At 39.5% G+C, this 23,530-nt stretch overlaps 2 protein-coding genes across 7 annotated transcripts in view; one reads left to right on the top strand and one right to left on the bottom strand.

Moving 5' to 3' along the window:
• The window catches only part of dclre1c (DNA cross-link repair 1C, PSO2 homolog (S. cerevisiae)), a 31,542-nt gene extending 28,328 nt beyond the window's left edge, over nt 1-3,214 (top strand). Inside the window, exon 14 of one of the 3 annotated variants that reach the window (XM_068005033.1) lies at nt 1-3,214. In XM_068005033.1, coding sequence (XP_067861134.1) covers nt 1-995 — 995 coding nt within the window. In that variant the 3' untranslated portion in view covers nt 996-3,214. The other 2 variants (XM_068005034.1, XM_068005035.1) reach the window with 2 other exon arrangements.
• The window catches only part of LOC137341676 (histone-lysine N-methyltransferase SUV39H2-like), a 26,729-nt gene continuing 5,160 nt past the window's right edge, over nt 1,962-23,530 (bottom strand). For 2 of the 4 annotated variants that reach the window (XM_068005037.1, XM_068005036.1), the window contains exons 2-6: nt 21,030-21,175; nt 17,261-17,929; nt 10,333-10,479; nt 6,244-6,373; nt 1,962-4,312 (exon numbers count right to left, since the gene is read on the bottom strand). In XM_068005037.1, the coding sequence (XP_067861138.1) occupies nt 4,200-4,312; nt 6,244-6,373; nt 10,333-10,479; nt 17,261-17,929; nt 21,030-21,175 (1,205 nt within the window). In that variant the 3' untranslated portion in view covers nt 1,962-4,199. Of the gene's footprint in view, nt 4,313-6,243; nt 6,374-10,332; nt 10,480-17,260; nt 17,930-20,599; nt 20,670-21,029; nt 21,176-23,530 lie in introns of those variants that run through there. The other 2 variants (XM_068005039.1, XM_068005038.1) reach the window with 2 other exon arrangements.

A 23,530-nucleotide genomic window follows, 5' to 3' on the forward strand; every position in this document is an offset into this window, starting at 1 on the left:
ATAAGGACTATAATGACCTTTTTGATGAATGTCATCTAGTTCCACTGAAGCAAAAGTTGCGAGGGCCACAATATTCACAGTCTGCCAATGAAGCCAGGGACTTTCTATCTGTTCTGCATCAGAGAGAGCAGAATATCCATACAGATAGTACAAGTGGACCTTCTCTGTGCTTAAATACTGAATTCTTTGAGTGTGAAGAGTCAAATGATGATGAGGAGGATGAGGAAGAAGCTGGTGCAATTTTCCCAAAAGGTGATTTGAATTCAATGTATAATGAAGATTCTCCTAATCTCACAGCACAGCCATCCACAGGAGAAAAAGCCTGTGACACAGAGACACCACGCTGGGACATGTTTTTCAAACAGGAGCCAATTTTGATATCTGAAACCGATGAGTCGGAGATTGCCGGGGAGCAAGAAGTTGGTTCACAATCACCCAACCTGTTCAGTGATTCTGAAGATGGAAATTCCACCCATTTTCCCTCACAAAGTTCATCCCAATCAACTCACGTATCAGAGCATGGCAGTCAGGGCAGCTTGTTTGACACTGAACAAAATCTCATTCACTTTCCAGAAAATAAAATGGGTTCTGTGAAATTGATGAACAGTAAGGATAAATCAGAATTAAACATAGCTCCTGGAGTAGAGGAAAGCAACAACTGTGCACTTCAGAAAGGCAAAGAATTTCATTCAGATTATAATATCTCAAATGTTATGCATAATACTACCTGCACATTGTTAAATAGCAATGTTAAGAATATGTGCTCTGAGCACTTAAGTAAAAATGATGCTCATTGCCATCAGGGCAAAAGAGAACAAAATTCAATTCCTGGTTTTAAATCTGACTCACAGATTTCCTCAGACTTTGAAATACCATCAACTCCAGACTCTGAATTGCCACAACCAGAGGAACTGAACATCCTGTACAATAAATTAGCTGCTGGAGAAACTCTGAAAATCGAGACATATACACAATTAAGTGATAGCAAATCCTAGTGCTATGACTGTTGGCATGTCAATGTTAGACAAGAGGCTTAGAGCCATGGAAAACTACCTGAGGGCCTAACTATGTCCTTCTAAATGACTTGTACTTCTATTGCAAATAGTGACCAAATCAGACTAGGAAAAAAAACTGAATTATAAAATGTATGGAAAGTGTGTACAAATTACAATGGTTTTATTTAACATGTTTTTATTATAAAAAGTTGGACAAATTGTCATTCCTCAGTTATTGGGTCAATATCCTGGAATTCTGAGTACCATCTCCATAAGGACTGCAGTGGTTCAAGGAGAAAGCCTACCTTCCTGCTCAGGTAGGGATGGGAAATGAATGCAGCCTTGACACTGTTGCCTGCATCAAGAATATAAAAAAAAGCATTACATCCTTCTCGATGAGTAGCTGTGCTGGTGTTTGCTAACTTGGGTGAGGACACAGACTCAACTTCTAGCATGCTGCCTTTCCAGGCTACATTGATAAAGAACAAATGTTATACAATGCAAGCTGCTGAATTCTATGAGCCTCTATGGAGTGAGTAAAGAGGAGGAAAAAGGCACTAGGGTATAATCATGCTGGCCCTGGTGAAGGAGTGGTCTCTCTCTTTTAGGTCACGTACCTCTAAGTGACCATGTCCCTTTAAGACTACAGTCAAGATTCTTCTTTCTACCCCTCCCTCCCAAGGTAATATCCCTACACATGGCTGATCCTGTGCTGTTTCACAAAATCCAAGGGTCAGCTCTGCTGCAGTCCAGATCTTACCTGGAGGGGGCTTTGCAAATTCAAGCCCACATAGAAATTCTACCTTTTAAGTGCCACCTTCCCTGTAGGAAAACAGCTAGCTTCTACTGCTATGCCTTGCAACAATGAAGCAGCTTAGAGCATACTCATGTCACAATAGAGTGAGCAGGTGTATCCATTTTCAAGCTGACAGGAGTAAATTCAGAAAGGAAAATCAGCAACAGGAATAGACCAATTTATCACATTGATATTTATTACTTCCTTTGGGCAAACATTTTCTACAGCACCAGTTTTCAATTCACAGCTCAGTACAAAGAGGTATACAAGACTTGAAACAATCCTACAAAAAGTAAAGAAAAATATAACACAAGTCAATTTGCAAATTTATTTTCTCTACTCATTCAGGTAAATACATCTTATGTACAGGTGATATAACCCATCAAGGCTTTGAAATGTATCAAAACCTATTTTTCAGATATAGATCTCCACCGAAAACATTATTCTTCTTATGTTGGTTGGCCCACTAGATTTTTCAACATTGCAATTTCTCTTTATCAATACACAATCACATTGCCACTCAAGTAGTAGCTTTCAGTTCAAAAGGTTACAGTGAATGTGCACTTTGGGTGAAGTACAGTATTATCCTCTGTCCTTTGCAAAGGAATCTTTTGTAAAAAAGCTTCTGAGTAAAGCCTCAAAGCTACATTCAGCCTGTTTCTGGTGATGTGGTTGCTAGAAATGATGCACGAGTACAGTTCATTTGTGGCATTTAATGGGAATTTGGGTAATGACTGCTAGCATTGCTTATTAGGAAAGCTGCAGTTATCTCAATATTTAAGATGAAAGTTCAAAATTAAAGATACTCCAGACATTTACCACGTCTCAGGAAAAAAAACTACATAATTGAAGACACCCGTAAAACCTGCATTCTCACGTTGCACTAATCTGCCTGAAATGGCAGCACTATCCATTTTATACAGAAGGATGGATAGTTTATCATATTCAGTCACGTCATCACAAATAGGACTCACCCCCAAGGAGTTTAAATTTTACCTAACAGGCTCTCTGGCTGGAATTTTAACAGTCGCCACTTGGGCTGTCACCCAAAGTATAATAACTCAATCTGGAATTTTATTTTCTTCATCTGCTTAAAATATAATGCCTCTTTAGTTGTTCCAAGTTTTATTCAAACTCAAGCTGCAAACTCAGTATTACTACAGTTTTGAGAGCACTCCCCTAAGCACAATGGTCCTGACTTTTTTTTTAAAATGTATTAAAAAAATTCTGTATTAAGGATATGGTCATTATCACTCATTTCAAAAATCAATGGAAGAATGGTATCTTTGATTTACAATAGCTGCATTTAAAAACCTATATTTTGGGAATGGCTGGAGTGGGCAAGAGAGAAGTACCAAGTTACTTTTGTAATTGCTATTATTGCTTCAAATATCCCCTCTCCTATTAAAATGATAAATAAATTTAAGAACTTAAACTACAATTGCATTTCTAATTAGTTACATAGGCTGAATGTCTATTAATGCAAGGGGAAAACTCTGCAACCAATGTAAAGGATACTGTCTGCCATAGTGCCTGAATATTTAGAATACACCATGAAAATATTTTCATTCTGAAACTTCTGTAAAAGGTACAATTACTTTAAAAATATGGCCTCAAAACACAAGCTTAAAGCAAGCTAGCAGAAATATTACATAGGACACAGTCTTGTCCAGATTAATAACTTAATTTTCAGCTCCTAAACTTACAATTTGCTGAATGCCCCAGATGTCGTTATTATGGACAGTCTCCATTTGAAAAAAGTTTACACTTGTTAAGTACTTCAAGGCTCTACACAGAAAGTAAACATTCTCCTTGGTATTAAAGAAGGTACTAATAATTGGTATGCAAACACATACCATTTTTTCTTGATATTACTTGGGAGCAACTGCAGAAATGCACTGAATGCATCTTTGCTGCTACTTATAACAAATTCTATATTCTAGCAGTCTCAGTCCAGCCAACAGCAAATTTACTCATAGTTTAGCATACTTGGGTAGAAACTCGGTTTTAAAAAAAAGCACATTCATTGGAGCTTTTGATGATGGGGGGTATTTTCTGAACAACTGAATCAAAAATGTGGGTTTTTTAAAAAAGAGTAGAGCGCTCTGCTAAAATAGGTTGCGCGGCACTAACAGAGCAAACTAATTAAGTCGACTGTCAGTGGCAGCTCGTACCCAGGTTACAAATAGTCTCTGTTATTCAATGCAAAAAGGGGAACATTTATTTCTCTTATGAAAGCCATCCCACAGATCTGCTTTCAAACAAGTGTAAATGAGTATCAACATACTTTCACCACATGGCTGCATACTTTTTCCAAGTGTCATTACCCAAGAGTTCTGATGGGATCAGACAGTCAACATATTGCTACTTTAAAAACAAAATATACAATTTTCTTTTTTGCAGATACATTAATTCATATATCCTCTGCAGGATATAGATCCACACTTGCATTCAATCCTAGGCTGTTTTTTGGTTGGGCTGTTGACTTCTGAGGCTTCAGTAATAGATACATCACCCGAACCTACCAAAACAAAAATACAATTAAACAAAAACTGCAAACAAACAAACATTCTATCGGAACACAAGTACATCATAAAAAAGATGTGAACCAAACTTCAAGGGTACCAAGTGAACGGAACTTCAATCCAATTCCTATTAGCTAGGATTATACAGCAGAAACTCAGGGATGGATTTGCTCAGAAGGGCCACAAAGTTTGCTGTTGATGGAAATTGTAGCATTACAAGAGAGTAGCCACTGCATGGTTTTAAGTCGAGGCATATTTTTAGGGCATAGTGGAGAGCTATGCTGTGTACTTGGCTAATGTTATACCACACTTTAGATTGCTGGAGGTAGACACTATGTCTCCACTTTGCTAGACCCTTACTTTACCCTACATCCATGCACTTCTAAATGAATACCAATCAGGGGCAGGAACGCTCAGCAATTTTCCTGACTAGTCCAGCTGCAAAGAAACTAGTGGTACCACCGGCACCACTGCTCTGGCTGACATTGGCAAATGCAGAAACCAAGAATAAAATCTACGGCCTTCCCATGTATCTCAGCAACACATTGCAGTACATTTACCATTGCAACATTAGGGGAACACAAATTATATTCACTATTACATTGGAGATTTCCATCCATTTCTTTTGACATTGACACTAGATGCCATAGGCACAAAGTGTAATTCTGTGTGCAACTTATTTTCAAAGAACAATCAATCACTGGAAAATTGTGTTGTGAGTACACAAGTTGATAGATTGCTGTGATGTCACAGAATGTAGAATTTCCTTCCCTTACCATATCCATAGCAATAAAAATAGAAGCTGGGTGTCATTATCTAGAGCACTAATTACATCAAGATACCCATCTCTCCCCCTCCTTTTTCTCCCCCCACCCCAAGTTTCACCTTTAATTTGGATTCAGATTTTCATATTACTTAAAGTTAGACCTGCAAAGAGGACTCTGCACGTTGGTATTTTCCCTTGCATGGTGATGCAAGTTAGGTCTTATCCTTTCCACTTTGTTTTATTCACATTGCCTGTGCAATCTCAGTTCACATCTCAGGAGTCCTATCCTTCAACCATGTTATAGATATAATTAATGTATTGGTTATGGCACTTGACAAGCAACCCAAGGTTACAAGTGCAAATCTCACCATAGCAAATTGTGAAGCTGAAAACAATGAATCTGCTAATTTGTGGGCTGGCACCAGGAAAAGTGACTCTGAAAGTTGCCGGATGGTCGTAAAATTCTCAACTAGTTGACTAATGTCCTTCAGAGAAGGGAACCTACCACCCCTCCTGTTTGACCTACACATGATTGTAGTCCATCTAATGTGGTTGATACTTAATGCCCTTCGGAAATAAACGTCGAGTTGCAAGAATAATTGTTATTCATGGTGGCCCGCCGCTGCCACCTCCTTAGGGCAAGTAGGGATGGACAGTAAATATAGCCGTATCAGTTTCATCCACATCCCGAGAACATATAACAAAATAAGTCAAATCAGTGACAGTGAAGTGGGAATAAGGAGCTAACACCAACACCCATTCAGGCAGATTGTTTGCCTACTGTACAATGAAGAGAGGAATTAGGCAAGTATTTTCCTCAGTCAAGAAACCTACTATCATAGTTGAAAATCCAGCCTTTGTGTGTTTACAAACTTGGAAGAGTACAGAGAAGGCCATTTCTCAAAAGGAAGCCAAACACTGGACAAAAAAGTCATCATGTTTACTGAAAGACCTATAAAGAAAAGTTTGGAGTTATTTACAAACTGTATAAAAAGAGCAACCTTCGCCACTTATCAACACCCCACCCCTCTCAAAAATCCTTTAAAAGCACAATAAATTTACAGATTAGGTTTGTACCAATAACTTTGTACTGAAGCTCAGTTCCACCACCTTCCCCCATTTTGTTTTGCAAAATGCAATACTGGACAATGTAAGACGCACCTTTCATTTGATAGTCAAAGGTAAGCTCTTCCCCTGCTTTTATAGCACGTGTTGAGAATAGTGCAATCCTAGGGAGACGAGTATCCAAACTATCGATAAAAACATTGTAAACTTGAAGATTGGGATCACACTGTAGAAAGGAAAATCAAATTTGAATCCATTCTATGAAACCAGATGAATACTAGAAGAGTAGGTCACCTGGTCCAATTTTTAAAAAAAATCAAAACATTAAATTGCTTAGTATCAAACCGGTAAATAATATTCTAATATATGAAACACTTAAGATTGTTACAGCACAGGAAAAAGCCACTTGACCCATCAAGTCTGCACAGGTGCTTTTCTTCACACGAGCCACCTAATCTAATCCCACTCTTCTGCTCACTCCCCATATCCTTTAACCATTATTTTTCAAGCAACTTATTTCCCCCCGTTTAAAAGCAGTGATGAGCTCTGCTTCAACAATGGTTTGTGGTGGAGAATTCAACATTCTAACTACATTCTGCACAAAGAAGAATTCTTTGATTATATTACATTTGTGTTTGCTCATTACCGCCGTGCAATTTGTGGACAGAGTCAGAACTCTAGTGAAAACAGGCCCAACTTCTCAAGTTTCTCTTCATAACTACAAACCCCTCATCCCTGGTCACATTCTTGTGAATCTAAACTGCACCTTTTCCATTGCTTTTATATCCTTCCCAAAGTGGGGAACAAATGACATCACAGTCTCAGATTCTATTTCTGATCACTGGGAAGGTCTTAATCAACTGCATTACCATACCACCTCCTAGTCTAAAACTTTACTTATGAATCACACTTAGCCAGGCATCTCCAAGTTGGTTCAGGAGGCATTCAGAAGTAAACTCAAGCTTCAGTTATCAGATTTAGGACAGCATTAAGCCTACATGTTAAGCCTTAAATACATTCCAAGTGTCTTATCCAGCACAAAAACAGTCACAGACACTTGTAATGGTATCAAGTTTGCTGGCAAAAGCCTGCATTAAGGAAGTGAGTCGAGTCAACAGTACCATCTCAATCTAAGCTCACTTACTCCTGGTTTGGTTTCACTTATTTTGCCACAATTTCTCAGCATTTTTTCAAAACTCCTCTATGTCTGGGCTCTTTACTTCTCTTTTTTAGTCTCTCCAAATTGATCTCTCTCTCCTGTACTGCTGAAAAGGGTATCTACAAAAAGTTAGTTAATTTAGAACTTCAAATCTAACTAATTTCACAAAAATTAAAAAGTTTGATTTGTACAGTTTTAAACACAATATAGAATCACCATTTTACTACAGTGTTGCACTGACTTACTACTGCCTTGCATACAAGCATGAAGACATAAGCTGAAAAATTTTGAACATTCAAATTAGTGAGACCTATCAATGCCAAAGCAGCCCCCTCTCCCCTGCCACAGCCTCAGCTTGATCCAAGATTTTTCACAACCTCAGCATCAAGGAAATTACAAAAATATGAGGTGTGAGTTGGCTAGGATAGATTGGGGAACTTTACTAAAAGGGATGATGGTGGATAGGCAATGGCTAATATTTAAAGAATGTGTGCAGGAATTAGAACAATTATTCATTCCTGTCTGGCGCAAAAATGAAACAGGAAAGGTGGCTCAACCATGGCTTACAAAAGAAATTAGGGGTAGTATTAGATCCAAAGAGGAGACATATAAAATTGCCAGAAAAAGCAGCAAGCTGAGGATTCAGAATTCAGCAAAAGGAGAACAAAGATTGATTAAGAGGAAAAAAGAGAGTATGAGAGTAAACTAGCAGAGAACATAAAAACTGACTGCAAAAGCTTCTATAAATATGTCAAGAGAAAAAGATTAGTGAAGACAAATGCAGGTCCCTTACAGTCAGAAATGGGGGAAATTATAATGGGGAACAATTAAACACATACTTTGGTTCTGTCTTCACAAAGGAAGACACAAATAACCTCCCAGAAATGTTAGGAAACCAAGGGTCTAGTGAGAGGGAGGAACTGAAGGAAATCAGTATTAGTAAAAAAAAGTGCTAGGGAAATTAATGGGGCTAAAGGCTGACAAATCCCCAGGGCCTGATAATCTACATCCCAGAGTACTAAAGGAAGTGGCCCTGGAAATAGTGGATGCATTGGTGGTCATCTTCCAAAATTCTATTAAAAAAAACAAAAAAAAAAGGTGCAACAAGGCCTGAGTGTCCTTGTACACCAGTTGCTGAAAGCGAGCATTCAGGTGCAGCAAGCAGTTAGGAAGGCGAATGGTATGTTTGCCTTCATTGCAAGAGGATTTGAGGACAGGAGCAGGGATATCTCACTGCAGTTGTACAGGGCCTTGGTGAGTATTGTGTGCAGTTTTGGTCTCCTTATCTGAGGAAGGATGTCCTTGCCATGGAGGGAGTGCAACAAAGGTTTACCAGACTGATTCCTGGGATGGCAGGACTGAGGTATAAGGAGAGATTGGGTCGACTAGGCCTATATTCACTAGAGTTTAGAAGAATGAGATATGATCTCATCGAAACATATAAAATTCTAACAGGGCTAGACAGACTAGATGCAGGGAGGATGTTCCCAATGGATGTGGAGTCCAGAACCAGGGGTCACAATCTCAGGATACAGGGTATGCCATTTAGAACAGAGATGAGGAGAAATTTCTTCACTCAGAGGGTGGTGAACCTGTGGAATTCTCTACCACAGAAGGCAGTGGAGGCCAAGTCATTAGATGTATTCAAGAAGGAGATAGATATATTTCTTAATGCTAAAGGGTTCAAGGGATATGGGGAAAATGCGGAAACAGGGTACTGGGTTAGACGATCAGCCATGATCATTTTGAATGGCGGAGCAGGCCCAAAGGGCCTACTCTTACTCCTATTTTCTATGATTCTATCCTATTTGACCCCAAGCTGGGCTTCCAACTGACCCCTATCTGCTCCATCACAAAGACTGATTTCCATCTCTAACATTGTGCACGTCCACTCTCACTTCAGTCCATCTGCTGCCCAAAATCCAAGGCTTTGTCACTTCTATACTCAACTATTCCAATGCTCTCCTGGCCAGTCTCCCAATCTCCAGTCTCTGTTGTTGTATACTTCAGTTCATCAAAAATTCTACTGCCCATATCCTATCCTGCACCATCCCACTCTCCCATCACCCTTCCTAGACCCCAAAGCCTCAAATTTAAAATGCTCATCCTTGTGATTAAATCTTTCCATAGCCTTGCCCCTCCCCATCTCTAACCTCCTTCAGCTCCACAAACCCCCCAAACTCTCTTGACTCTGGCATTCCCCCACTATTGGCAACCATGCTTTCAGCAACCTGAGGCCCCCATGCTCTAGAATGCCCTCCTTAAACATCTGTACCTCTCCAACTCCTTCAAGACTCTCCTTAAGACCTACCTCTTTGGCCAAATTTTATATGTCCTTCTTTGGCTCAGCTTCCATTCCCACACCTTACAACTCTGCAGCACCTTTGGATGTTTTTCTATGTTAAAGGCATTAGAATAATTGCAAATAGTTGTTCTTAGATAACTAGCTGGTTGCATGTGCTATTAATTGAGGGGTTAAATTTCCATCTGTACTTCTGGAAATTTATATTTGTGTGGAACTTTGCTAAAGCCAGACAGTGGGAATTGCTCCTCTCCCTCACATTAGGACTAATGAATATCTTGGTCATTGCTGGCTGGATAACGTGAATGCAAATTTGTACAAAGGCACAAACATCAAAAAAATGTAGGAAAATTTATAATCAATCAGCAAGAGCAGCACCAATTAAAACCCATTTAGAACATAAGCTGGTTTCATTTTTAAAGACTGATATACTTCAAAATAATAACATTCTTAAATCATGGCAAGTGACACTTGAGACCTGAAATAGTCATGGAGTTACCTACTTGACTGCCTATATATGTAGACTTTTAAAAAAACATCAGACAGGTGCAATTGCTTTGACTTACTGTAAATATCATTTCTAAAATAGTCAGTAAGACTGGGTTTAATCAACACTACCTTTTTAAAACACTAAATGGTGTCAAACTGCAATTAGTGACCAAGAAGTTGTTTTTTTAAAAAAAAACAGAACCCAGAGTTCTTATAAAACAAGCACAATACTTACACTGTGATTCACAAAGTGCGAAATATTTCCAAATCTTGCAGCATCCACAGTGTACTCGTCCTCCACATAATCTAGGTCAAACAGGTAGGTGATGCCTTTACTGTCATAAAATCTCCCACGCCTTTCTGCTTCTTCACTAGTAATTACCTTCCAACAGAGAAAGTTTAAGTAGACATATGTAGTTTGGTGGAGCAGCAGTGAATCAGGTCTGATCAAGGCTGAATTCATGGCATCATTCTTCACTTCAATAATCAACTTGAAATCAAGTCATCACTCATATTTAGGAAATAGTCATTACAGATCATCTACTTAAAATGTAATACAATCATATATCACTGGTATTTCAGTAAATTGTAAGTACATGTGTAAAATGATCTTACTCCATCCATCTGAACTGAAAAACACTAGCAGATTCTGCCCCTCCAAACATGGGCAGTGTCTGGCGAGTGCATTTTGAGCTGTACAACACAAGGTTGACATACTAGTCTGACAGATGCTGCTGGGTAGGGGAAAGCAACTCGAGGTGAGCACAAAAGAATCACAAAACATTAAAGCAGATTAGCTTAGACAAGATCTTGCCTAAATATGCCTAGTAACAATGCTGTACATTAGCTGCCTTTGACAATGCAACAAGATGCCAATATAAATAAACAGAAATCTCATTAACTTGGAAACAAATATTTAAGAATTAAAAATTAGCCAGCACTGCAAGTAGCTTTTTATTAGTAACAGGCAATGCAAAGTTGGGGGTTGTTCATTGCCCTCTCTCCTCCCCACCGAAACAAATTTTTGCAGATTTTGGCTAACCCAAAAGTTCCAAATCTAATAAACCAAAATTAGATTTGCAATTTATATTCTACATCCAATTGTGGAAACACGGGTCAAAAGTTATGCTTCCAGGTTTACCAGGCCAAGATGAACGTGCACTGAAAGCTACTGCTATTCCTAGCTTAACGGTCAGCTTGGCTCAGTTGCTTCCACTCTCAAGTCAGAAGGTTGTGGGTTCAAGTCCTGCTACAGACTTGAGCATGTAATCTAGGGTAATACTCCAGTGTACTATTGATAAATGCTGCATCATCGGAGGTGCTGTTTTTCACGAGACGTTAAACCAAGATTCAGTGTGCCAGCTCAAGTGGATAAGAAAAATCCTGTGGCACTATTTGAGGAAGAACAGGGAGTTCTCCCAGTGTCCTGGCCAACATTCTTCCTTCAACAAATACCAACAACAGATTAGCTGGTCATTTCCTCCATATGCAGTTTGTGGGACCTTGCTATGCTTGCTTACATTAACAAAAGTGACTGCACTTTCAAATAAATCTGTTGTAAAGAGCATTGGGATGTCCCGAGGACAGGAAAGGTGCTATATAAATGCAAGTGCTCTCTTCTTTTGAAAGTCGCTGGCCAAAACGAACAGGGAAATGCACCGATTTTGTTACGAATACCTGTATTGATTTCCACTCCTTAGTATAACTCAAGATTGATTTTGTGCCATTCCTTTCACCATTTCTATTCCTCATTTGTTCTTGTATTAGATTTTTTTTAAATTTCCTGCTCATTAGAAAAGCTTTCAAGTGACTGTAGTACCCAATTCACACACTTGATGGCATTGTGTAGAAATATACCAAGGGCTCATTTTGAATCATATTTTCTAGTTCAGAATTAGGGATGAGGGAGGCCATTTGGCCCACCTTACTTTATCCACCCAGAGAGATCTAAACAACCCCCTATTGTAGCATAGAGTTGTTTCCTAAATAATTCCAGAATTTTTGCCTCTATTACTCTATCTGAAAGTTTGCTCCACACATTGATAACTGTGTGTTAATACGGATTTCCTGGTATCAGTCCTAAAATTACCTTTTACTAGTTTAAGCCAGTGTCCCCTAGTTCTACTCCCTCAGTTTAATTTAAAGTGATATTTTGGGTTAACGATATTATATAATTCTATAAAAATTACCTCTCAAACTTCTCCTCTGCTGAAAAGCTCAAGTTTCTCCAGTCTTTCCTCATGACTCAGACCCCAGATACTGGAAACATACTTGTGGCTCTTGTCTGCACTGCCTCCAGCACTTGAATAGCTCTCATTTCTTGGGGACTAAAACTGGATGCAGCATTCAAATGCAGTCAGACCAGAGCATTATAACCTTTGGTTATTGATTCCCATTGACAAGCTTGAGAGGGACAGATTGAGGCGGTGGGGGTGGGCGCATAACACACTTGGACACCTGGGAAGTGTTTTTCTCTCTCTCTCGCTCGCTCTTCCCTCTCCCCATTCAAAAGCGGTTACTATCTTTAGGGGAATTAAAAATTATAAATTCAAGGAAGGAGTAAGACATGGAAATTCAGTGCATTAAAAATAGCAAGATCTGTTTTTTTTTAAAAAGCAACAAGCTTGGCCTTATTCACTGGTTATACAGCTGTCTGATTTCATAAAATTAACTAAGCATTAAAATTATGTAACCCAGAAAAGACCAGTCTTAGTCCATTTTAAAAATATCTCCCTCATGATAATCAGTGATTCATAAACGAGGCCAACTAGAGAGCACCAGTTTTTAATTTGATAAGAGCTAGTGCCAGTTGGTCATAGCAAAGAGATGAACAGCACAAAGGTGGTGGTCAGGGGACAACAATACAAAGCAGGACAACCAAGCAGACAGCCATCAACAACTGGCATTCATGCTGGCAGTCACATGTGCGACCTTAAAGTGTAGGGGGGGGGGGGGGACTAGAAAAACAAACAATACAATTTCTTCATGAAGCTGAAAGAGCTACTCCCAACATAAATCTCATGGGACTCAAAAATCTAGTTTCAGGAAGTTACACAGGTTGCAAAATCTTTCAGTCTGCATAGGAAAAGTCAGCAAAAACAGAATATTTAAAAATAAAAAATGAAAAGCCTTCAATATACTTCATATCACACCAGTGGCATTCAAAAAACAAGAATTAATTACAATATTTACCATTCCACTGCTGGCCCAAAAAATGAAGCCAGGAAGTTTTAAGAATATTGGGCTTTTAAAAAAAATTTGGATCATGTTTTGAGTCACTGAACACAGCCATCAGTCCACTTCTTTCTACGTGCTGCCCATCAGTAATATTGTCCACAGGCACGGGTGCAGTACGTATGCTGGTAATACCTAGCTCTACTCTCCACTTCCCTCAACCACGTCCAAAAAAAGTAATGAGTCAAAATTTCTTCCAACAAACAATGGGAAGGCCAAGATACACTTTTCATCCCTATATAAACTTTGCTCCCCTGTCATTGACTCCACCTCCCTCCCTGGCCACTGGCTCAGGTTGAACCTTAGAATCCTGTTTGACCCAGAGCTGAGTTTCAAACATCATAGCTATTCACGACCAAGATCTCTTACTTCCACTTCCGGCACTCCGACCACCTTCACTCCGACTTTAGCCTCACCATCAACAAAATCTTTATTCATGCTTTTATCACCGCTAGACTCATTTTTTCCAATCTTCTCCTTGCTGGCCTCACATCCTTCACCCTCCATAAACTCCAACTTGTCCAAAATTCAGTCACCTAGATCCTGTCTTGCACTCAGTCCCACTCACCCACCACTCCTGTCACACCATTATTCTCTTATAGTGGGCTGTTCAAGTTGTAGGAGTCAATTTAGTTCCATAAGGATAGAATTGGCTTGCAGGCCCACACCTTCCCAATGAGCACGTCCAGTGAGCATTGCTCCTCACCAAGAGAGCACCCAATTGGGCAGTGAGCTGGAGTAACATGCATCTCCTGGGAACTCTGCATCCCTCTGACCTTAATTTCAGAATTTGGTTATATCCCCAATTTTCTTTTTGGCAAAGGATATTAGGGATGTAGAGTGGGTCTGTAGGTATCCAGAGGGAAGAGACAGGGGAGGGTTGGGAAAGCAGGTTGCCACTTGGGGTATGGTCAATTCCTCAGGGCACCAGTGTAGCTGGGGAAAGGAGGGGGAGGGGGTTCTGCACCCAGGATGTTGCCTTGTTCGCGCACACACACACACACACACACACACACTTTTTGGGGCTGGTGCACATTTCCATTGTTTGTTTTACAACTCATGCCTTTGTTGTGCTTTTCACTATCTTAACTCTTTTGTTCTAATATCTTCTCATTGCCTCACCAAGATCATCTTTTATATAATTTAGCATGTTCCTCCTTCCCTACTGAGCAGTTTTCAACCCATTAATTTTGTGATTGGAGTATCTGCTGTCTCGTTTCCTTCCCCCACCCAAAAAGTTATTTTGCTCATCTCCCAGTTCTGAAGAAGGATACAGTCAAATGCGGTTCAACTTCCAAGTTGTTTTTTTTCCTCAGAAAAAAAAATTAACCAGTAATTTGAACCAAGCAACTAGGAATTAATGATGTTCAAACTGCCGATATGGTCTAAGCAACAAGACCATAAGAGATAGGAGCAGGAGTAGGCCTTTTGGCCCTTCGAGCCTGCTCTGCCATTTAATGAGATCATGGCTGATCTGATTTTTACCTCAACTCCACTTTCCTTCCTTTTCCCCATATCCTTTGACTCCTTTGCTGATCAAAGATGTGTCTAACTCAGCCTTGAATGTATTCATTGACTCCACAGCTTTTTGGGGTAAAGAATTCTAAAGATTCATGACCGTCTGGGAGAAGAAAGTCCTCCTCATTTCCATCTTAAACAGGCAACTCCTTATTCTGAGACTATGCCCCCTAGTTTTACATTTCCCCCATTCCTCAGCAACTACCCTATCGAGTCCTCTCAATCTTATATGTCTCAATAAGATCTCCTCTCATTCTTCTAAACTCCAATGAGTATAGACCCAACCTGTTCAATCTTTCCTCATAAGACAACCCTTCCCTACCTGGAATCAACCCAGTAAACCTTCTCTGAACTGCCTCCAATGCAAGTATATCCTTCCTTAAATAAGAGCACCAAAACTGTATGCAGTCCTCCAGGTATGGTCTCACCAGCACCTTGTACAATAGTAGCAAGGCTTCCCTGCTTTTGTATGCTCTGTACCGCAGCATTTAGTAGTATTTCTCCATTCAAATAATATTATGCTTTTTTATTTTTCCTCCCAAAGTGGATGACTTCACATTTTCCCACATTATATTCCATCTGCCAAATTTTTGCCTATTAATATCCGTTTGCAGACAATTTGTGTCCTCCTCACAACTTACTTTTCCACCCATCTTTGTATCATCAGCAAATTTGGCCACAATACACTCTGTTCCTTCATCCAAGTCACTGATATATATTGTAAATAGTTGAGGCCCCAGCACTGATCCCTGCAGCACCCCACTAGTTACAGATTGCCATTTTGAAAATAACCCTTTTATCCAGACTCTGTTTTCTGTTAGCCAATCCTCAATCCATGACAGTATATTACCCCCAACACCATGAGCTCTTATCTTGAGCAGTAATTTTTTATGTGGCACCTTATCGAATGCCTTTTGGAAATCCAAATATACTGCATCCATTGGTTCCCCTTTCTCCACCCTGCCCGTTACTTCCTCAAAGAATTCAATAAATGTCAGACACGATTTCCCCTTCATAAAACCATGTTGACTCTCCTTGATTGTATTATGAGTCTCCAAATGTCCTGCTACTACTTCCTTAATAACGGATTCTAGCATTTTCCCCAATGACAGATGTTAGGCTAACTGGTCTATAGTTACCTGCTTTCTGTCTCACTCCCTTCTTGAATAGGTGTGTTGCGTTTGCGGTTTTCCAATCCGCTAGGACCTTGCCAGAATCTAGTGAATTCTGGAAGATTACAACCAATGCATCCACTATCTCTGTAGCCACTTCCTTGAAGACCCTTGGATGCAAGCCATCAGGTCCAGAGGACTTGTCAGCCTTTAGACCCATTAGTTTATCTAGTACTTTTTCCTCTAGTGATAGTGATTGCTTTTAGTTCCTCCCTCCCTTTTGCCCCTTGGTTTTCTACTATTATTGGTATATTATTAGTGTCTTCTATTGTGAAGACAGTTACAAAATATCTGTTCAATTCCTCGTTTTCCATTATTATTTCCTCAGTCTCATCCTCTAAGGGACCAATGTTTACTTTAGCTGCCCTCTTCCTTTTTATATACTTGAAGCTTTTACTGTCAGTTTTTATATTTCTTGCTAGTTTACTCAATTTATTTTCTCCCTCTATTAGTCTCAGACTACTGGACTAAAAATAAATGAAAAGACAACTTATATTCTGAGCAGCTGATTAACCACCTGTTTTAATACTGCTCAGCTGCTCCAAGAACAATAGGAATTCCAGTAAAAAACTGATTGGCACAAGTGGAAAGGCTAGTTCATGCAAATTGGTGCTGCCAAGTTCAATTTAAGCATTTTATTCACATGATCATTATATAGCAGCAATCTCTAAAAGCAGATTCCACTGCATTAGTGTGCTAGCATTTTGCACCATAGAGTGAGTTTTTAATTCCCAAAATAGCAAGCCAAAATCTTGGCCAGGCAAACATAGGTAAGGTACTTCCTAACAAAAAAATGTTTTGATGGTTGGGGTTGGCAGGGGGGAGAAAGAGAAAGGAGGAGGAAAAAAAGCGAGTCAATCTGATCGTATGGACTTTAGCCATTATAGGGAAAGAGGAAGGTGTTCAAAAGATAGCAATGATGCTATTGGGGCAGAAAACCAGGAGGTGACCATCAGCTACATTTGAAGAGGATAGCTGTAAGGAAGTGAGAGAGAAGGAAAACTGGCCTCAGAAAAGGTCACTTAACCACCATCGAATGGCTAATGGCATGCATATAGATTGTATCTATACACAAGGCCTTTCCAAGTAGATGCAAGAGGCTACAACAGAGTCCAATAAGCTGCTGTCAGCACATTTTTCCGGTAACAGACCATCTTGCTTGACCAGAGAGTCTGTGATTTAATGTTAGTGCAGCATGATATTCATGGCAATACCTACCACAAAATAAACACAACCTACCTCTCCGACATATTCCATAACAAAACTATTCTTCTTGATTTTTTGGAGGGTTTTGATCCCCCACCCTCTTCCATTTGAAGTTCTAAAGATGCAGAGGTCATAAAGTGTACCTTTCTGTACCACTCTGTTTGGACACTGAAAACTGCAACTGCAGCAAGAATTACATTCAAAAATGGGTTTGCCTGGTGCAATCTTAAGTTGCCGTTGCTCATTGTAAGCAAATTGTGCCCCTGCTTCTTCCGGACAACATTTCTCCTCCAAACAGTTTAAACACTCACAGCCAACCAAAGGGTCCCTATTCAAATTTATTCCATGAGAAGGTTTGTATTGATTAATGTAATGGAAGTCCAATGGAGGAGGTTCAAAGTCTACTTCATTTTCCACCAGAATTTTACCTCGATGGTTCTTCTTCCGGTTAAGTTCTTCTTCCCATCTTTTGAGTGCTACTCTTTGTTTTGATTTCTTTACAACATAGTCTGCAACTGCAGATTTGTAATCTTTATAGTTGTTCAATTTTAGCCTTTTTGCTGCTTTTACTTTTTCCAAGAATTTGCTTTGATCATCTTGAAACTGTTTTACAAGTCCGATACATCGGAGATTCCTCCTAGGCTCCCATGTGTTTGTAGATTCTGGCCATCCCTTCCACTTCACCAGATAGTACTCTTTACCCTTAAAAAAGAGGGATAAAAGTTTAACATTTTAAAATTTAATTATCATTTTATTATAATTTATTTTTTTATCTTCACAAGACCCATGATTAAAAGATTAGTAAGAACACTTGAACAGTTTCAAACTTTGCCCCATTCCCTCCAAAGTGCATCCAGACAATATGGTTCAGTTCATCTGCTCACTTGTACCATCAAGCTAGTGTTGCTTTAAGAGCAAGAATAGATATTCTTGTAACTATTTTTGCGGTTTTAGTTTACCTTTGGAGAAAGTAAAAATAGTAGACATTACCGTTACAGCATTACTCATTGATTTCAATATGGGAAGTACTATAACCATAAAATAAATAAAGATTTTAATAGATTAGAAATAGTAGTAAAGCTACTCCTAGCAACTTAGTGAAATCACTAATATTAGGTGCATCTTCAACCAGTGTGCAAACTAAAAATTAAGTGGTTGGCCCAAGGAATATAGAATTGTCTGGAACCCAAACAACATACATTCAACCCAATTACAAACTTGAGACCGCAAAATAGTTATCAACATGGATCTTAGCACTCAGCTCCTAACTGTACTAGAGTAAGGATAATTCACTAAAATTTACATAATCAACCTCATACAAGCATAACCCACCCATTGCAAGATATTGTATAGCCATTATGCTGAACTCATCATTAGATTCAAACATTCACAGAACACTCTACTATTGTTCTGACAGCTTATGCCATCCAGACCAGGACAATATTAAAACTTTGCAATACTCCAATCCCTGTGCTATACATGGCACATATAGGTCAATTATAACTCAAAAACTGTTCAAGAAATGTGACTTATCCAATTGTACAACTATACTGGAAAACCTCAACTAAATCTAGAGCTTCTGGTTGTAAGGCCAGAAACTGTTAACTAACATTCAGATCTATCAAGATGAATATCAATATAGGTTATAAAAGCACTTCTCAAAAATGCTAGCTTTGTAAAGATAGTACTGGAAACCAACAGCAATAGGCCAGGAACTATGTGCCTCCCAAGATAAAGGCTGTGCTGACTCCAGAATGCATAGGTCTGGAAAAAGAGCTGGTGTCCCACCTTCTTAAGTATTGAATGGTGCAGGAACACAGCACTAAATATTGAATCACTTTTGTTTCTGAAGATCACAACCTATTTTCCACCTCAAGTCAAACCTGCATATCTTTTAAGAAAAAAGGTTTGAAGAAACAGATGTTAGATTTCAGGCAATGAACAGAGAACGCTCTTTATTAGGATTTTAGTTTAAAAGGAGAGACAACTAGAGGCAGCAGCTAAAATTATTCTACAGTAACCTGATATAGCCTATTTAAAGATGGGAAAAAGCAAGTGACAAGCAATTTTGACAACAGCTTTACAAGTCACAAATGGACCTACTTACTGAGTGCTCTTATTCTGGGAGGTGTGAAAAAACCCTTTAGGATCTGTAGTGAAATTGAAGCTACAAAAGCAGCAACCAATATCCTCAGCTGCTGCTACAGATTCCCCCGCTATATTGGTCAGCAAGTGCATGGTTGGAGGTAACATTGTAGGCTGAACAACCAGCAGCACCCAGACACTTTCTTTGGGTGCCTCCAACAAAAGGCAAATCCCTGCCATTGACGGTATTTGTCACGTTCACCTATTTGCCTTTGATGTCCCACATGGACCTATCCCCAATATCGAGGAGGTTCGCAGCCAAAAAGTTGTGTGCAGTTATGCTTTTGTTGCTGAATCCTTTTGGCCCACTGTACTAATGGGGTGAATTCTAGCACAAATGAAACTAACAGATTTATCCAACACACGTGCTCAAGTATTAACACTCAGAAAACACGAGTCACGGGTCCCTAATTATAGCTATACCAAACAACTCGGCACAATTATTTCTGTTCATCACTAGGGTTACTGGTTCAAAAAAAAGTTTCTAAACCATTCTTGGGCAAGTTGATGAGGCGGTTAAGAAAATGTATGGGATACTTATTTTTGTGTTCAATATCCCTATTTACAAAGCCAAGGAAGTCATCCTAAACATTTACAATCACTGGTTAGGCCTCAGCTGCAGTATTGTGTACAACTCTAGGTACCACATTTTAGGAAGGATGTCAAGGCCTCGAAGGTTTATCAGGATGCTACCAGGGATATGGAGAGATTGGAAAAGCTGGGATTGTTCTCCTTAGAGCAGAGAAGGTAAAGGGATGACCTAATAGAGGTATTCAAAATAATGAGGGGTTTTAATGGAGCAAATAGGGAGAAACTGTTTCCTCTAGCAAGTGAGTCGGTAACCAGAGGTCATAGATTTAAAATAATTGGCAAAAGAACTAGAGGGGAAATGAGGAGACTTTTTTTCAAGATCTAGAACACTACCTGAAAGGGTGGTGGAAGCAGGTTCCACAGGAACTTTCAAAAGGCAACTGGACATGTACTTGAAGAGGACTAATTTGCAGGATTATGGGAGAAAAAGCTGGGGTGTGGGACTAAATTGGACAGCTCTTTCAAAGAGCCGGCACAGGCACGATGGGCCAAATGGCCTCCTTCTAAGCTGTATCATTCATGATTCTATGAAAAACAAGGGAAAGAAAAGCAGCAAGATAATCAAAGCTGGGGCTTACAGCAGAATATAGATAAACTAAGGATAAGAAAGCAAATAGATTAATAAACATGCAGTACCTTGCTTACGTGAACTAGGGAATCAGCAAGCATTTGGACAAATTATTGGAGATGGACACCACCCACAGGTTAATGTGGACTGAACATTATACTGAAAGGTAAATGGAATAAAATCTTAGAACTCTTAAAAAAAAATTACTGTACCTATTTTCTCAGACATTCACTTCATGTTGTTGTTCTTCTTCTTCAGCCTTTATGAATTAAACCTAGGCCTAAACTTCAATCCACATTATCCCATGGTGATGGTGTTAGGAATATATTTTTCAATGAGTAAGGAATAAATCAGAAGATGCACTAAGTTACAAATCCCAGGACGAAATGTCAGCTTCAGTTACAACTAGTAATGAACAAGTTCATTGAGCCATTTTGAGGGGTGGGAAACAGAACAGAAGTTTTGACTTAAGAGGAAACACAAGTGTATTGAGCCTACCTTTTCTTTCTTGTATCCACATAGATATTCCACTTCATATTCTTCCAGATCCTTTTTGCTGATTCCAAGGGAAGGACAGGTAAGTTTTTCTCCCCGGCACAATTCCTGGAGAATTTCAAGTGATGCTAAACACGGAACACACCATGCTGAGACAATAAAACAAAAAGAGGACAAAAAGTTAGTTTGGGGGGGGGCGGGGTGCGTGGCGTGGGAGAGCAGGCCAGGAAAGAGAAAGAAATTGAAGATACAGCAATGATGTAATTACAGGCACTTATAAAATTGTTCAAGAGTTAGTACATCTATAATCTACACCCTGATGATGGATAACACTTTGGAACCAATACATGTCTGATGTTGTGTAGTTCAAAATACTCTCGAGACACACAATCTAATCCAAGTTTGGAAGACAAATCTATAATCTGAATGTACTGCTGGGACCTTTTCAGTGTAAACAATTTCATGCATTCGCTTACACTTTCCTGAGAAGCTGAAGCACCAATGCTTCATCTCCACTGCATATGACTGAGAATTTTACCAACTCATCATTGCACCTTCCAGGAAACTGAACTGATCATTTAATAGTGAGCACTATCATCTTGACAGTTGAACTGCTCTTTCAGAAAAGTATTACTGTACCAACCACAAAAACCACAGAAGCTTTGATAAAATGGCCCCTCCCTGTCTTTTTTCAAATGCAAACCATCAATTACAGCACCCTCAAGTTTAAATTTGTTACCTCAATTTAGAAAATTCAAGTATTTTGCCTAGCTAATCAAATTCAAATACATTCCTTTTCTTTACAATCCAGCATGGTATTTAAGCTACATATTTCTACCACTACTTTCAGCTAGTTGTGATAGATTAGCACTGGCTTCCATTTGTGTGGCCACCACCCAAATAGATCGTTAACATAATGCAATATGGTGCAAGCATGGCTCAACTACCCAAATTTGTAAATTGGTTAAAAACTGCACAATTGATCAGGGGTAGGGAGTGACTAAAGTATACATTTCAGACACATTTTAAAATCCATGCACATTAATTTTGAGGGGAGAGGAGGAGGGTAAAAAAAGAGAACAATCATTGTAATTTATAAAAAAGTTTTGAATTTAGTGTTTAGGTAGGCTTTATGGATAAAGCATTCGACAACTTGCATTTTTATAGCTCCTTTAACGTAGATAAATGTCCCACTGTGTTTCGCAATTAAACAAAAATTGACGCCAAGCTAAGGAAGGAGATATTAGGAAGGGTGACCAAAAAGCTTGGTCAAAGAGGTGGGTTTCAAGGAGGGTCTTAAAAGGAGAGGGAGGTAGAGGTTTAGGGAGGGAATACCAGAGCGTAGAGCCTAGACGGCTGAAGGCACAGCCGCCAATGGTGGGGCAAAGCGATTTTGGGATGCACAAGAGGCCAGAGTCGGAGGAACGCAGAGTTGTTGGAGGATAGCAGGGCTGGAGAAGGTTACAGAGATAAGGAGAGACAAGGCCAAGGGATTTATAGGTGAAGTGTTAGGAGCCAATGCAGGTCTGCAAACACAGGGTGTAATGGGTGTGCAGGACAGGCTACAGACAGCAGTTTTGGATGGAATCAGCAGCGAGGCTATAGAGTTTGAGGGGGCCAAAGACAATGGCTTTGGTCTTCCCAATGTTTGGCTGGAGGAAATCGCAGTTCATCTAAGACTATATGTAAGTAAGCAGTCTAACAGCACAGAGGCAGTGGAGCTGTCAAGAGATGGTGGAGACGTAGAGTTGGGCATCGCCAGCATACATGTGGAACCTGAACCTGTGTCTTCAAATGAAGATGCCAAGGGGCAGCATGTAGATAACAGGAGAACATAGAAATAAGTAAACAAGTTTCTTTTTCCCCCCCCCCCTTTCCATTTCATTTGTCAACCTGTTACTCCTGCGCCATTTCCCAGGTGGACGGCAGGTATACAAGTGGCACAAGATCAGGACAGTGACATACCCACATTTGTTTCACTTCCCTTCCTCCCCAAAAAATGGATGGCAACTCACTGAATGGGGAATTGTAGCTGCATACTCATGTTATGCCGACGGGAGCTGCACTAGAACACCAATATGTGATTTTTGAATTTTATAAAATAATAAAATCACTAAACCTAATTTCCAAATTTATCATGTCAATATATCCAGTCACTTAGTAACTAATACCATTTTAAACCCAAGAGTGAGGTACACCATACAATCCATTGAATTACGTAGGTCAAAGAGATTAATAAATAGAAGTGAGATGCAACCTGCTCACCAAATATTGCACTTTAAAAAGTACATACAATCTGCTGTCCATGACTATGAGAGACAGCATTCACCTCTCGTCATGGTTACATAACAGCCAGCTAACAGCCCAAAATGAACTTCTATATACAGGCCCATCAATAACAAAGCTTGTGAAAACTTCTTGTGCTGTCATATTAGGCTGTTGTCTACAAGTACCCAGTATGCCCTCAGTCAATGACATTCTGCATAATAAAACAACTGGAATCC

The sequence above is a fragment of the Heptranchias perlo genome, chromosome 24 (genome assembly GCF_035084215.1).
Source record: "Heptranchias perlo isolate sHepPer1 chromosome 24, sHepPer1.hap1, whole genome shotgun sequence".
NCBI lineage: Eukaryota > Metazoa > Chordata > Chondrichthyes > Hexanchiformes > Hexanchidae > Heptranchias > Heptranchias perlo.